Source organism: Camelus dromedarius, chromosome 14 (assembly GCF_036321535.1).
Source record: "Camelus dromedarius isolate mCamDro1 chromosome 14, mCamDro1.pat, whole genome shotgun sequence".
In the NCBI taxonomy this organism is placed as follows: domain Eukaryota; kingdom Metazoa; phylum Chordata; class Mammalia; order Artiodactyla; family Camelidae; genus Camelus; species Camelus dromedarius.
Genome location: NC_087449.1, coordinates 20,294,705 through 20,307,644, shown reverse-complemented (window position 1 = coordinate 20,307,644; position 12,940 = coordinate 20,294,705). Strand labels below are relative to the sequence as shown.

Genomic DNA, 12,940 nt, shown 5'->3' with positions numbered 1-12,940 from the left:
CCCCTCTCCTTTTTAAATACTTTTTCTAAAGAGCTGGGAGTGAACATGGTGACACTCATTTCAGCCCAGAGTCCCACAGTCCCCTGCTAACCTCTCACACATATCGAATATGAAGAGGCAGAAGGCACCAACAGCAATGGGTCCGACTTGCTTCCAATACCCTGCTATGTGGTTCCGCTCGTGCTGATCCTGAGAAAAACCAAGTTGAAAAGTGAGACAAAGACGGGGGAGGGCTAAGTGACTCCGCAGGTGAGCCAGTCATTGGTCATTCAAACAATCCTTGCTGACCACCTGCTGTGCACCAAGCATCTGCTAGACTCTAGCATACCAGGATGAGTGAGACCAAATTCTCTATGTCCCTGAGGAGCTCATTGTTGTTCGCCCTTCCACAAGGGAACAGGATGCTACGGGAACACAAAGAAAGGCCTTGTCCCTGTCTAGGAGGAAGATCTTTTCCTCTACCTCTCCAGGTTTGTCTACCTGGTCTAAGACTTGGACTGACGTGAGACAGATTAACAGGTAAAAATCAAACAAAAGTTTAATAACATGTCCCCAAGGGAGAGTCCCAGGAAAACTGAATAACCTGTCCAAATGGCCAAAACTCCCACCTTAAATATCACCCTCAGCTAAAGACAAAAGAGGATGTTGTGGGTAGTGGTTTGGGACTTCAAAGGATAAGAAGGCAATTCACGTGGAAATGGAAAGCAAATGTCTGGTAAATAAATGTTTGCTGGGTCCTGCAGAGATGGAGGAAACTCCCATCTTTTAGGCCCAGCCTAGAGCTCTCCCCAACCACCCCCAGCCCCCCTTCTTTGCAGATAGCTCCCATGATAACTCTATCTTTAATTCTTGGGCCCTCTACCTTTAATTCTTTAAGGCAGTCAGGGGGAAGGTCAAAGTTTCTTCCTGAGTCTTTTGGGTCTTGATTGTTTTCAGCTCGAAATAACTCACATGCCACAGAGATATTCTGGTTTGGGGTGGCAGGTTTTGTGCTCCAACATACCTTAGGCAGTGAAAGTTCTGTGGTCCACAAAATAACTCATTCACAGTTAAATTCCTACGTGATTTACCACTTGTGGTTGTTAAGATGGGGTGGTTCCAGAGGACAAAAGACTCAAAAGCAATAAAAATTTATCTAGTATGAGAGGTCTCTTATGATCAGGAAAATAGATATGCTCTATCTTCATTAGAAACAAGAATGGTTCCTCTTGATAGATACACAAAGGTGGTAAGAGACAGAAAATGGAGGATGTAAAGTGGGGAAACCAGGAAGGGTGAAAGACATGCCGTAGCACCCAGGCCAGGCAATCGCCCTGGCTGGCTGTCCTGCCGCTGTCCCTGAGCCCCTCCACACCCAGTCCCCGCTGCCGGGGCTCACTGTCAGTGCATCTGCTGGAGGACCCCTTAGGCCCACCCCAGCAGTGAGGAGAAGCCTCCCTCTCCTCTCATGGCTCTCCTGGGAAGGCTGCAAGACTTCAGAAGCAATGATCAAACCATAGCGGAATTTAAGAGTCCATCTACTATGAGGCCCATGTGCCTGACACAAGGACCAAGCTCCAGCTGGCTTATCATCTCTGCCACAGCGTGATGACTGCACCATTTTTATTTTTATCCGTGGTACCTTCAGTTCCTCTTGAAATACGATTTGGTGTCTGGACAAGCTGAGACCAAGGAGGTCAGCATTTCAGGGTAATAGGGGTTACTAGGCCACCTGGACATACTGCCAGCTGGACAGATCTGGTAACCACAATCTCTAGTGGTTACCTTGGTCCTGGGGACAAGCAGGGCTAAAGCCAAAGGACAAGAAGTAGTGATAATCATTAAAGTTTGTGTGTTTACGTTCTGCTAAATACTTATTCACATTATCTCATCTAAACCCCACAAAAACCCTGTACATTATCCTTTACACTGCATTTTATAGATGAGGAACCTGAGATTCAGAGAGATTACGTCACTTAGCAGCTAGTTTATAAGGGGTGACACAGGGATCTGAACCAAGAGTCCGACTCCAGGGCTCTGGAGCGGGCTCCTGTATCCACTAGTTCATTCGGCCTCACCCACTGTCTCCTCCTGTCCCCTGGGGCGCTTACCATCATGTGCTCGCCACAGAAGATGATCCAGAAGGAGAGGAGCACTGCGTAGAAGATGCCCTGACGGATATCGCCGAACAGCAGCATCCAGGTCCAGTCAAACCCGATGGAAAACCATTCCACTGGGATGTTGATAAAAGTCATGGAAATCCCCAGGGCAAAGATGACTCTGATGGTGAGAAAATATCAGGGAAATTGCTTTAATCCTCTGGGAGGCAAAACCTTTTTGATTCAAAAATCAAAACCCAGTTTTCGGAACTGAGATGATGTTACACATTGGGACTGAAACCATATGACCAGTTTCTTCACTCTCACAGTAAGATTTTACACGGAGATACAAAACATCTTCCTTCACTGGCACCACTGCAGAGTAAAGGACGGTTATGTTAATCTTTCTATATAGTAACTGAATGTTCTCAGCTTTATTTTGGTGCCACCTCAGATTGGGAGCTTCCTGCAATGTTTTTACCCTCCTTGCCTTCTTAACAGACTTCATTGAATATAATTATCCTCTCTTACCTATTCAGGGTATCATTAACCTGACCATTAAAAACACTCATTATTATGCTATCCTCAGCAACTATGAATTACATAAGCATATTTGTTTCAATAATACATGACTCCAAACAATATGAAGTATAAATTATTTTAGCTGCTTGTTTCATTTTTATTTTGCTTTTCCCCTGTTAATTGCCACTTTTCTACCAAAATATCATTTATTTTGTTACTGATTTATTCATACTTTCATGCTGTGTTTTTTAAGCACAGATCATGTACCAGCCATTTTGTTAGGGCCACAGACACCTAAATGAGCAGGACCAGTTCTTTCATTTGAGGAGGTATGTTTAGTAGCTGAGCCAGGTAAAGTGTAATAAGCAACTGAAGTGTGCACAGGCTGTGACCAGGTCTTCTAACTTTGATCGAGACAGAAAGTGAGCTGAGTTGTGAGCCAAGGTTAGGGAGGTGGAAGGGCATCCCAAACAGAGGGAAGAGCCTGGATGGAAGCACAGAGACCTGGAACAGCCTGAATCATTTGGGGAACTGCATGTGGCACACTTCAGGAAATGCCAGGACATGATACCAGAGAAATCTAAAAAAAAAAGAAAGAAAAGGCTGAGCTCATGAAGAAACTTGCATACTTCATTACAGAATTTGAAATTTATCTTATAAGGACTGAGGATCCAGTAAGAAGGTTAAACCATGGAGTGCCATGATTCATTCATTCATTCATTCATGTATTCATTCAACAAAGTCTTTTTTATTGAGCTCCTATTATGTGCCAGCCATGATTCCAGGATACAGTAGTAAATAAAGTAGGGTGAGGATCCTGCTCAGGGATGCTTGTATTCAGATGGGGTGAGGCATGATAATAGAGAATGAGTATTATGAAGAAGTATCATAGAGCAAGGTAAGTGAATGGAGAATGATGTGGTGCAATTTAAATAAGGTAGACAGGAGGAAGCCTCTAAGACAGACATTATATCAGGGCCTGAAGGAAATGAGATACCTGCAAAGGAGCACTTCAGATGACAAGAACAGCAAGTGCAGAGGCTGCAAGGTGAGTGCGTGCCGGCATGTCTGAGCACCGCCAAGGTGGATGGCGGGTGGTGGACAGAACAGGAGATGAAGTCAGAGGTGGTGAGGGTCCGGATCATCAGGGTTTACAGGCCAGCGCAAAGGAAATAAAAAGCCAACAGAGAGCTTTGAGCAGAAGAGTGATCTGATTTCTACTTAAAAGGAAACAGTCTGGCTGCTGTGTGCATAGAACGTAGGAAGCAAAATGATGGAAGCAAGGAGAGCAGTGGAAAGGCTGCTTCCAATAGTCCAGGTGAGAAATGAGAAATCTCGGTGAGTTAGTTTAGGGAGGTCACAGCGGAAATGGTGAGATCCCTGGTGTGCTGGAAGAGGGGTGTGAGAAAAGGAGAAGTGAAGGATGCCTCCTATGTGTTAGCCTGAGCAGCTGAAGGATGGAGCTGCCATTTCCTAAGATGAGGATGCCTGGAAAGAGGAAAGGGAAGGAAAGTGAAGTGGGGGGAAAACAAGTGTGGTTCTTTGTATGTGTTCTATTTTTGTGTAAGTTAAGATGTTCAATAAACAGGTGAAATACTTTGGTCTAGAGTTGGAGAAGCTGAGGTTGACCATGTAACGAAGAGTCACAGGGGTGTAGATGATTTTTAAGACCACAAGAGCAGATGAGACCACTTGGGAAAGAAGCTTAGCTAATGAAGAGAAGAGGTCCAAAGACTGAGACCTGGCTCCACAGTTTAAGGGCTTGGAAAGATGCCTGGAAACAGCCACAGTAACTGAGTGATGGTCAGCAAAGGAGGAGAAGAACCATGAGACAGGTCGAGGAGGCTCTATGAAGAAGAGGGAGTGATCGATTATGTCAAATGCTGATGAAGAGTCAACGAAAGGGAGGACTGAGAAATGAGCATTGGATTTGGCATGAGGCGGTCCCTGGTGATCCTGTCAAGAGCAATTTTAATAAGGTGTGGAATGGGCTCAAAGAAGAACAGGAGGAAACAATGAACAGACAAGATTTTTGAGGAGTTCTGTTGTAAAGAGGAGCAGAAAAAGGTGCGGTGGCTTCAGAAGGCAGTACAAAGAGTTTTGACTAAGAATGGGCGATGGTAGAGTGTGCTCGTATATTAATGGGAGCAGAAAGGAAAGAGGCAACAATGTGGGAGAGAAAAGGGGATGTATCTACAGGAACGTCATCCTTCTGGAGGTGAGAGGGGTTGGGATCAGTTAGGCGCAAGGCAGTTCATCCCCAGTAAAAGAGAGAAATATCTGATTCAGAGCACGGGAATGACGAGCAAAGACAGAACAGAGAGTGGGAACTGAGAGCAGTAGAACCCCTAGGACTTAATCACAGTTTGCAAGTGAAAGCTGAAGGAGACAAGGGAGTCCAGGATGATTCCTGGTCACATCACCAGCCCAAGTAACACACGGACCACTTGAACTAGACTCCAGCGAAACCAGGACCACGGCAGGCAAATCACAGGATGCCAGTGTTCCTTAAGAATGCTCCCAGGTCAGCTCTTACTTTTCCAGCAGCACTGGGGGTCGAGACATCATGGTGATCCTCCTCCAGTACCACACCATAATGATGAAGATGCTGGGGGTGAGGAAGGTCTTCATGGCAAACCACACCTTGGTGAAGCCTCCGTTTTGGTGAATGCCCTGCACAGAGACCAACCATGATTTTGAAAGCCAATATATCTTAGTGTTACTTCTACCGGCAGATGCATTTTGGGGAGAGGTCAATAGAGACCTTTTCTGCCGAACTCTCAAGATCAAGAGCTTTAACATCCACAGCATGTAGTGTCTTCATACTCCCCACCCGCCTCCCCTGACCCCTCCTCAGGCACTGCAGACAGGTAAATCAGAAGGCATAAAAATAGACTCACTCTGTCCCCGGGGAATGATTAAGAACATGATCAAAGATTTTTCTGTAACATTTTCATTGAAAAATTGGAGCTATCTTAGATGCCCAAAATGTTGGCATTGGTAAAATGTGTTAAGGTAAATCCATACTGTGGACATATTGCAAAGTGTATTTATATTGTATTCACAATATACCATAAAATTTTAAAAAGCAAGGAACAATTGAGTATGATCCCTTTTTTGTAAGGAAAGGATTTTATATATATATAAAATATATATGGAAAAAATCCGGAAGGAGATCTAGCTAAACATCAAGGTGCTTATTTCTCTAGATGGTAGGCTACCACAGGTGATTTTTATGTTCTACTGTGTGTTTACTTGCACTTTCTAGCTTTCTACAATAAATACGTATTTGTTCCTTAAATTAAAAAAATCTAAATTAGATTTTTAAAGTCTTCCTCCATGTTTTACTTTTTTCTCTGCTAAAGAGACAAAATGGAAAGAACCTAAACCACCACTGCTCCCTTTAACATCGGTGCTTGCAAGGTGAAACACGTAAAAAGAAAACTTACTTTTATCTTGGTGTTATTCATTATGCAATCATGATCATTATATTAAAACTTTGAAAGGACACAACAATTGCATTACTGTCCATTTCTATAGTCTCTCACACAAATTTATGATTTCGGCCATCATGGGTTTGTTATTATTCTTACTTCTCGGTGAAATAATTGAGACATGGAGATGCCAAGAGTGAGATGGAGGTTCCTCCCAATACATGCTCACAAACCAGTGTTCCTAGCCAGTGCTCTGATGTCACAGGCTGCCTGGATCAATCAGATTCACTTACCACCAGTCGAATATCCTTTATCTCTCCTATCCCAACGTTGATTTTCTTCTTCTCATTCACAGGCAGCCGGATGTTTAGAAGGTAATACTTATGAGCCACAGACCCAATTTCCATGAAAGGAAGGACATCACATTCATAGTATCGGCCCTCATGTTCCGGGGTCTGGAAGAAGAGTGGTGGGTTTGAGGCAGGGTCACTATTTCCAATAGACTATGTCTGAATTATCTGGCTTTTGCCTCAATAGCACCAATTCCAAAAAGTTAATGCTTAAACATATACCCTTGAGGTACAGGTAACAGGGTACACCAGAGGCATGGTATGTCTGCCAACTACCCATCTCCAAAAAAAAAGCCACAGTAAAACCCAAAATTTTAGGTAATGAGCAGAAATTTCTTTCTTCAACACCTTTCTCAGCTCTTCAATCCTTGTTAGAGCCTTGCATCAGACTACCCTTGTCTACCAGGGCTATTTGCAGGGTATCATCAGAGACCCAAAAGGCACTGTGAAACGGTCAACTCCTTAAATATTCAGGAAGAAGCCCTTGCTAATGTTCATCACATTCTTGGATGATGGCTAATTATTTACATGGTTTTGGCCTGCAGGAAAGGGTGTAAGAAGTTGAAAATATTTTCTTTTTACTGATTTAACCACCCAAAAAAAAAAAAAAACAAACCAAAAAACCCAAGGAGCCATTGGAATCTGGAAAGACACAAAAGGATGAAAGAGAATAATGAGATTAGTTTGCTAGAGATGACCTCTTGCCATTTTCTGCCTCAAAAGCTTTCCAACTGCCCAAGAGACAAGATGGCAGAAGGGAGCAGAAATTTTAATTAAAAAGTATAAATATAGCTCAGTTTCTAGGAAAGCCTCTTGGACTTCCTGCCAAGAAATTTAACAGGTCCTAGCCAGCACACGGCAATGGGAGATTGGCGAGTAGGGGCACAGCTTGCTTTTGAAAACTAACTTCTGCTCTTCTACCCCAGGACACATGGCCACGTGCCCTGGTCAAGGGGTAGGGGTAGGTGGGTAAGTGTGGACATGCAGAGGCATGAGCTTTATCAGCCAGGGACCCTTCTCTGATAAAGCAGCAGAATGTCTGTCTTCACTGTCATATTCATATATCAGCTTCAATGTTTGCTGGTACCTCCTGAGGAAGTGCTAAGGGAGACTGAATTTGGTGTTTCTAAGCCTGAATCCTCAGGACCTCCATCATTTTCTGTAAATCTTCAGAGTAAGTCCAGTGGAGAAATTGGAAGGACAATAACAAGGAGTCTGCCCTTTCTGTGATCTTGGTCAGAGCCTAGAGTGTAATAAACAGATCTTTGTACAGAGCAGGAGACACACACAACAAAAGCAGAGGCAGAGCAGGCAATCACCTGGCTTACGCACTTCTACTCTTTCCTGTCCCACTCACGGGAGACATCACTAATCAATCATGATCACTTTTCATCCTCTAGGTCTGAGGAGTGCTTATCAGAACTATGAGTTGCCTAGACATGGCATGTGAGATTTTAAAAATCCTTCTATAGAAAGAATCCTTCTTTTCCAAACCTCAGCTGCAGGCTAGGTAAGTCTTCTTGTATAGATCTGTCTCTCCCCTCTGCTCCTCTCTTTTATACTTACAAATCAACACTAGTATTAGGACTCTGCAGAACTACTGAAAACACATTATGGGCTCTAATTCAGCCTCAGATGAAGCTGCACTGAGGAGGCTGGTTACCCTCTGTGGTAACAAGAGGAGGGTTTTCTCATACGTCTCCAGTCAGGGTCTTATAGAAATTGAAAGTTTGGAGGAAACAAAACTTGTTTAGTCTAATGCCACTGACTGGGTACAGCATGAAGACAGGAAAGCTGTTGCCTCTGACACTCCTGAAGGTAGGCACCGTGCTGTGATAAGGAGGGCACTGGACTTCAAGCCAGGAGCCATCAATTCTAGTCCTGACCTCACCCCTTGCTGGGTACCTTAGAAGGTCACCCACTTCATTTGGCCTCACTTTCTTCCTAAGACAGAAAACAAGATGATTTAATAAGATGATCTCCAGGCTTCCTTCTAATGCCCCATCAAGGGCCTCTGCATGTCCTCCACTTCCCTGTCCCTACAAGAGGGTAACACCACCACAAGAGACAAATTTACCTAAGTCCGACAAACTAGAGAGACACACAGGATCCTGGGACTCTGGCCTGGCCTACCTGTCTCAGAGACAAATGCACTGTATCCTGCTGGGGCCTTTTCCTTCTGCACTGAGGTTCTGCCTCTGCCGGTATTTAGGGCATTTAGGAAGAAAGATTTCCTTCTCTCTCTTCCTCCCTCCCTTTCCTTTCCCCCATCCTCCTCAGCCCTCCAACTCCAACATGAGACTGGCTAATTAGGACAAATTACAGCAGGTGGCAACTTGACTTTTTTTTTTTTAAACTTCACAATCCACCAGGGACTAAAAAGCTTTAAAGCAATTTCTCATTTTATCTTCAGACTCAAGTCTAAATTTCACTGCAATCAAAAAGCATAGATTTGATGATTCATTTCCTTCACACTCTTCAAGGTTTAATATCTTTCTTGAAAGAGATCAACACATCCTAAAGCTAATTAAGCAACTGTCATTAAGCAGTTGCAGACTTCTTAATGACCTCCCCCTCACTCTGCTTCTCAGTGCCCTCTAAGTGTAGAAGTTAGGTGAGAAATGACTTTTCCCTCTTCTGAGGATGAAATACCATATCCAAAGCTTTATATCCTTTAGTTTAGGTATCCAAGTCTTACCTCTGAAAGATGCAATCAACTTGGCAGCGACAGCTAGAGAGGTTATAATTAAATCCCTCCATTGCATACAAAGATCTGAAAATATTAGCTATTCCTCTCTCTTGCCACCTTTAGTTTCTTGTTACCATTCATTTTTACATATAAATTTCCCCCAAGGGCCTACCCAAAACAGTTTCAAATGGCTTTTGGGGGGAGGTGTGGGGGGATATCTGATCATTCAGCAGAAGGTCTACTGAAGTCACTCAAGCTTTATCAAGCTTAAGAGAAGGAATTGAAATCCTGTTAAAACACAGATTCCTTCGTCCTTCACTGAGATTTTGATTTAGAGGTTTGGGGTGTGACCGGGGAATCTATATCTCCTACAAGCTACCAGGAGATGCTGATGCTGTCTGTCCTTAGACCACACTTTCTGTGGCTCTGGTCTAGGGAACCTGGGGAGGGAGACTTAAAAACCACCAGGTGCCCCCAAAAGTGCTCACGTGTAGGGTGTACGGTTTGCCCAGGAACGTTTTGGTTTATACCTTTCATCCTGGTGGCCCATCTGGTCAAACGTGTCCCAGGACTAGATTTTAAGGGATAAGGTCACCCTGCTTCTGTTCATTATCTCATCTAGTCCTTAGAAAGATTCCCATATGTATAAAGGAATTACGATCCCACTTTTGCAATGGAGAAACTGAACCGGGCAGATTAAGCAAGTTTGCCTGAGGTCATGCAGTCAGTCAGCGATACACCCTGGAACTGAAGCTGAGTGTGTTTTGCTCCACGTCCAGGCCTTTAACTACTGGTAATGAACCTGCCCCGCCGCATCTCACTCCTCTTCAGGGCAGGATGGACAGGGCGGGGGCATGGCACTCAGAGGCTTCAACCTGCCATTCAGACCATACCACAGGGCACCCTAACTTGGCAGTTACAGGCAAAAGTGAAGTTAGGAAAGGCCGATGTCAGGAGAAGAGAGCAACCTAATCAATCAGCAGAATGGGTGCTACAAAGTAGACCAAATCCTTCAGGAGCAACTGACGTGAAGATGCCGAGGGACGAGTGACATAATCAAGGAAGTGCTTCCCTGCAGTCTGGCCTCCCACGCACTTCACACAAAGAAAACAAGACTATTTCTGCCCCTGCAGGGACATCAGCGATCACCTGGCTGGTGGTGCTCCTTGAGAAACGTGAACAAGCACGAGGAGTGGTGACTGCGGCTCCGCTGCACCTTCACAGAGGCTTTCAGGGAGGGGGCAGGGAGCTGGGAAGGGGGACAGAATCTTGGGGGTGGGGGGAGCTTGTGTGAGGGCAGCACTTGGCATTTGAAAAGGTCCCTCCACTGATTCTGATTTAGTTCTTATACCATCAAATCCCATTGTCCTCTGAGGGTCACTGAGTCCATCCCTACATTTTAATCTCTCAAGAATCTAAGGCCTTTGTCCCAGAAAAACTTCTCATGCAGGATAGTGACCTTCCTCCATCAGTGGCTGAACAGGTCCTCCTGGAAGAACCAGGGACGGGAGAGACCTAAACGTGTATAAGAGGACTGGGAGGTCTCAGAGGAAGCGAGATTTCTCCCTCAGGTCCTCCTCTTATCTCTGCTCTTTGTTCCCTGGCATTGTTAGTCTTCACACCTGCAAGCTGACTTTGGCAACAGAGACGCCTAAGAAACAGAGAAGCACACACAAGCATTGATCCAATATGAGCAGATCTACACACCTAAAATTAACTTAGCAACATTCTTCAAACACTTTTAGGTAATAACCAAAGAACCAAGAGTTCATTTCTAGGGAGGCATTTCATAGAAACAACTAAATCACTTCAAATGCACATTCCTTCCTCTGCTCTTTCCTCCTGTGCAGGGGCATGGAATACCTACACTGCCCTCTTCTAAGACAAAGGACAAAGACTACTAACCTCCACGCGTCGTGCATGCTAAGAAACAAAGAACGTGCCTGCAAATTGTAAAGCAAATCTTCCCACGTACCTAGAAACACAATAATCACCCCATCAACTAGACACCAAGGGACCCTACCTTGGGGGAGGTGAAGGTACATTTGAGTTTCCGGGGCACTCTCTCACGGGCCATTTCAGTCCACTCAGCGAACATATCGTCGCGGTAAGCCAGGGAAACATCCATGGAAACTTCTGCATTTTCTCCTGCAAGAGAAAGGATGCGCAATTCAGAAATGGGCTTTGGGGAGATACTTTGGAAATAGTTTAAAAATTCTTATAGGCTCTGCCATGGAAAACAACCAAACAAAAGAGCTGTATCAGCTCCTATCAAATTCCAAATCTAACGCTCCAAACCTGAAGACTTAAAAGTCATAGGATGAATACTGAAGCTGGACACTGGGTCCCCTCACATAACCAACGGCTCTGCCAAAAAGTCAAAGAGCTCCCAAGGAAACTCTTCCAGAAACGGGGTCTCACTCTCTCTGAGGCAGCTCCAATGGTCAGATTCTGACTCACGGTCAGCACTCAGCCTGCTGTAACTTGCCCCACTGGTCCCAGGTCTGCACACAGGAGTCACACGGCAGATGAGGTCCTTCTTCCATTAAAGCGCCTTAGGTACTTGGAACCTGCACCTCATCTCCAGGTTTCCTCTCCTCTCTGATAAAAATGATCAAGTTTTTTGATCACCGCTCAGAGACATGTTTTAAGTACCTTGGGTATTTCTTTAGGACAGACTCCAGTGTGAAAGCATCCTTCTTAAAATTGCCCACCAAGAAGCTCTCAAATATAGGGTCTGCTGCTTCTCTAAAACTCAAAACCCCTTCTTGATGGTGTGGACAAAGTTGATGTAAGAGGTAAAGTGTTTTTTCCAAATTAAAGGCTTATACAAATACAGGAATATAGTAATAAGTACATAAGTGTGCAAATGAATGTTCACATATACGTTCTTATAAGTAAGGACCATGAATGGGTTCAACTCACCACAGAACTCACTAAGGAGATTAGATTAATAAAAATTCCATCTATCTATTTTGTGTGTTTTATACTCTGTTGAGCAAGTTCAAGAACTGAGGGATCTTAAAGGGGAAAAAAAGCACCGCTATGTATCTAACATGACTGTGGTGAGCCAGCCCCCACTGGGGTTATGAGACTGGGGTCAGTTCTACGCTCTGGAACCTGAACACCAGATAACAAGGGAAACAGGTAAGAATAACTGCTGTCTGGAAAATTAAGGCTTTTCTACCCACTGGCCCAGTGTGGCCTGAAGACAGTTTGACTGTGTGGTAGATCCCTGACTCTAAGGAAATCTAGGAAGAGAAAGAAAAAATGCAGGAAAGAAGGGATTTGAGGCCATTCTGATATAGCTGAAACCCTCAATGAACATCTGTGCCCACTCCTTTATTAGTACTATTTAAATCCTCAGTAATAATGATCAGAAAGAGAAGTAAAAAGACAATCCCACTTATAATCACATCAAAAAGAATAAATACCTAGGAATAAACTTAACCAAGGAAATGAAAGATTTATACTCTGCAAACTATAAAATGCTGATGAAGGAAACTGAAGATAATACAAAGAAATGGACAGATATCCCATGCTCTTAGACTGGAAGAATTAAATTGTTCAAATAACCACGCTACCTAAAGCTATCTACAGATTTAATGTAATCCCTGTCAAAATATCCATGACATTTTTCATAGAGCTAGAACAAATAATCCTAAAATTTATATAGAACCACAAAAGACTCTGAATTGCCAAAGCTATCTTAAGAAAAAAGAATAAAGCTGGAGGTATCACCTCCCAGACTTCAGATTATTCTACAAAGCTACAGGAATCAAAACAGCATAGTATTGGCACAACAACAGACACATAGATCAATGGAACAAAATAGTGAGCTCAGAAATAAACCCACACATCTTGGTC

General features: G+C 43.9%; 1 protein-coding gene across 5 annotated transcripts in view; it reads right to left on the bottom strand.

Moving 5' to 3' along the window:
- The window catches only part of WLS (Wnt ligand secretion mediator), a 131,617-nt gene that overhangs the window by 53,976 nt on the left and 64,701 nt on the right, over positions 1 to 12,940 (bottom strand). For all 5 annotated transcript variants that reach the window (XM_010989013.3, XM_064493469.1, XM_064493471.1 and 2 more), the window contains exons 3-7: positions 11,097 to 11,221; positions 6,328 to 6,489; positions 5,137 to 5,273; positions 2,091 to 2,259; positions 92 to 189 (exon numbers count right to left, since the gene is read on the bottom strand). In XM_010989013.3, the coding sequence (XP_010987315.1) occupies positions 92 to 189; positions 2,091 to 2,259; positions 5,137 to 5,273; positions 6,328 to 6,489; positions 11,097 to 11,221 (691 nt within the window). The remainder of the gene's footprint in view (positions 1 to 91; positions 190 to 2,090; positions 2,260 to 5,136; positions 5,274 to 6,327; positions 6,490 to 11,096; positions 11,222 to 12,940) is intronic.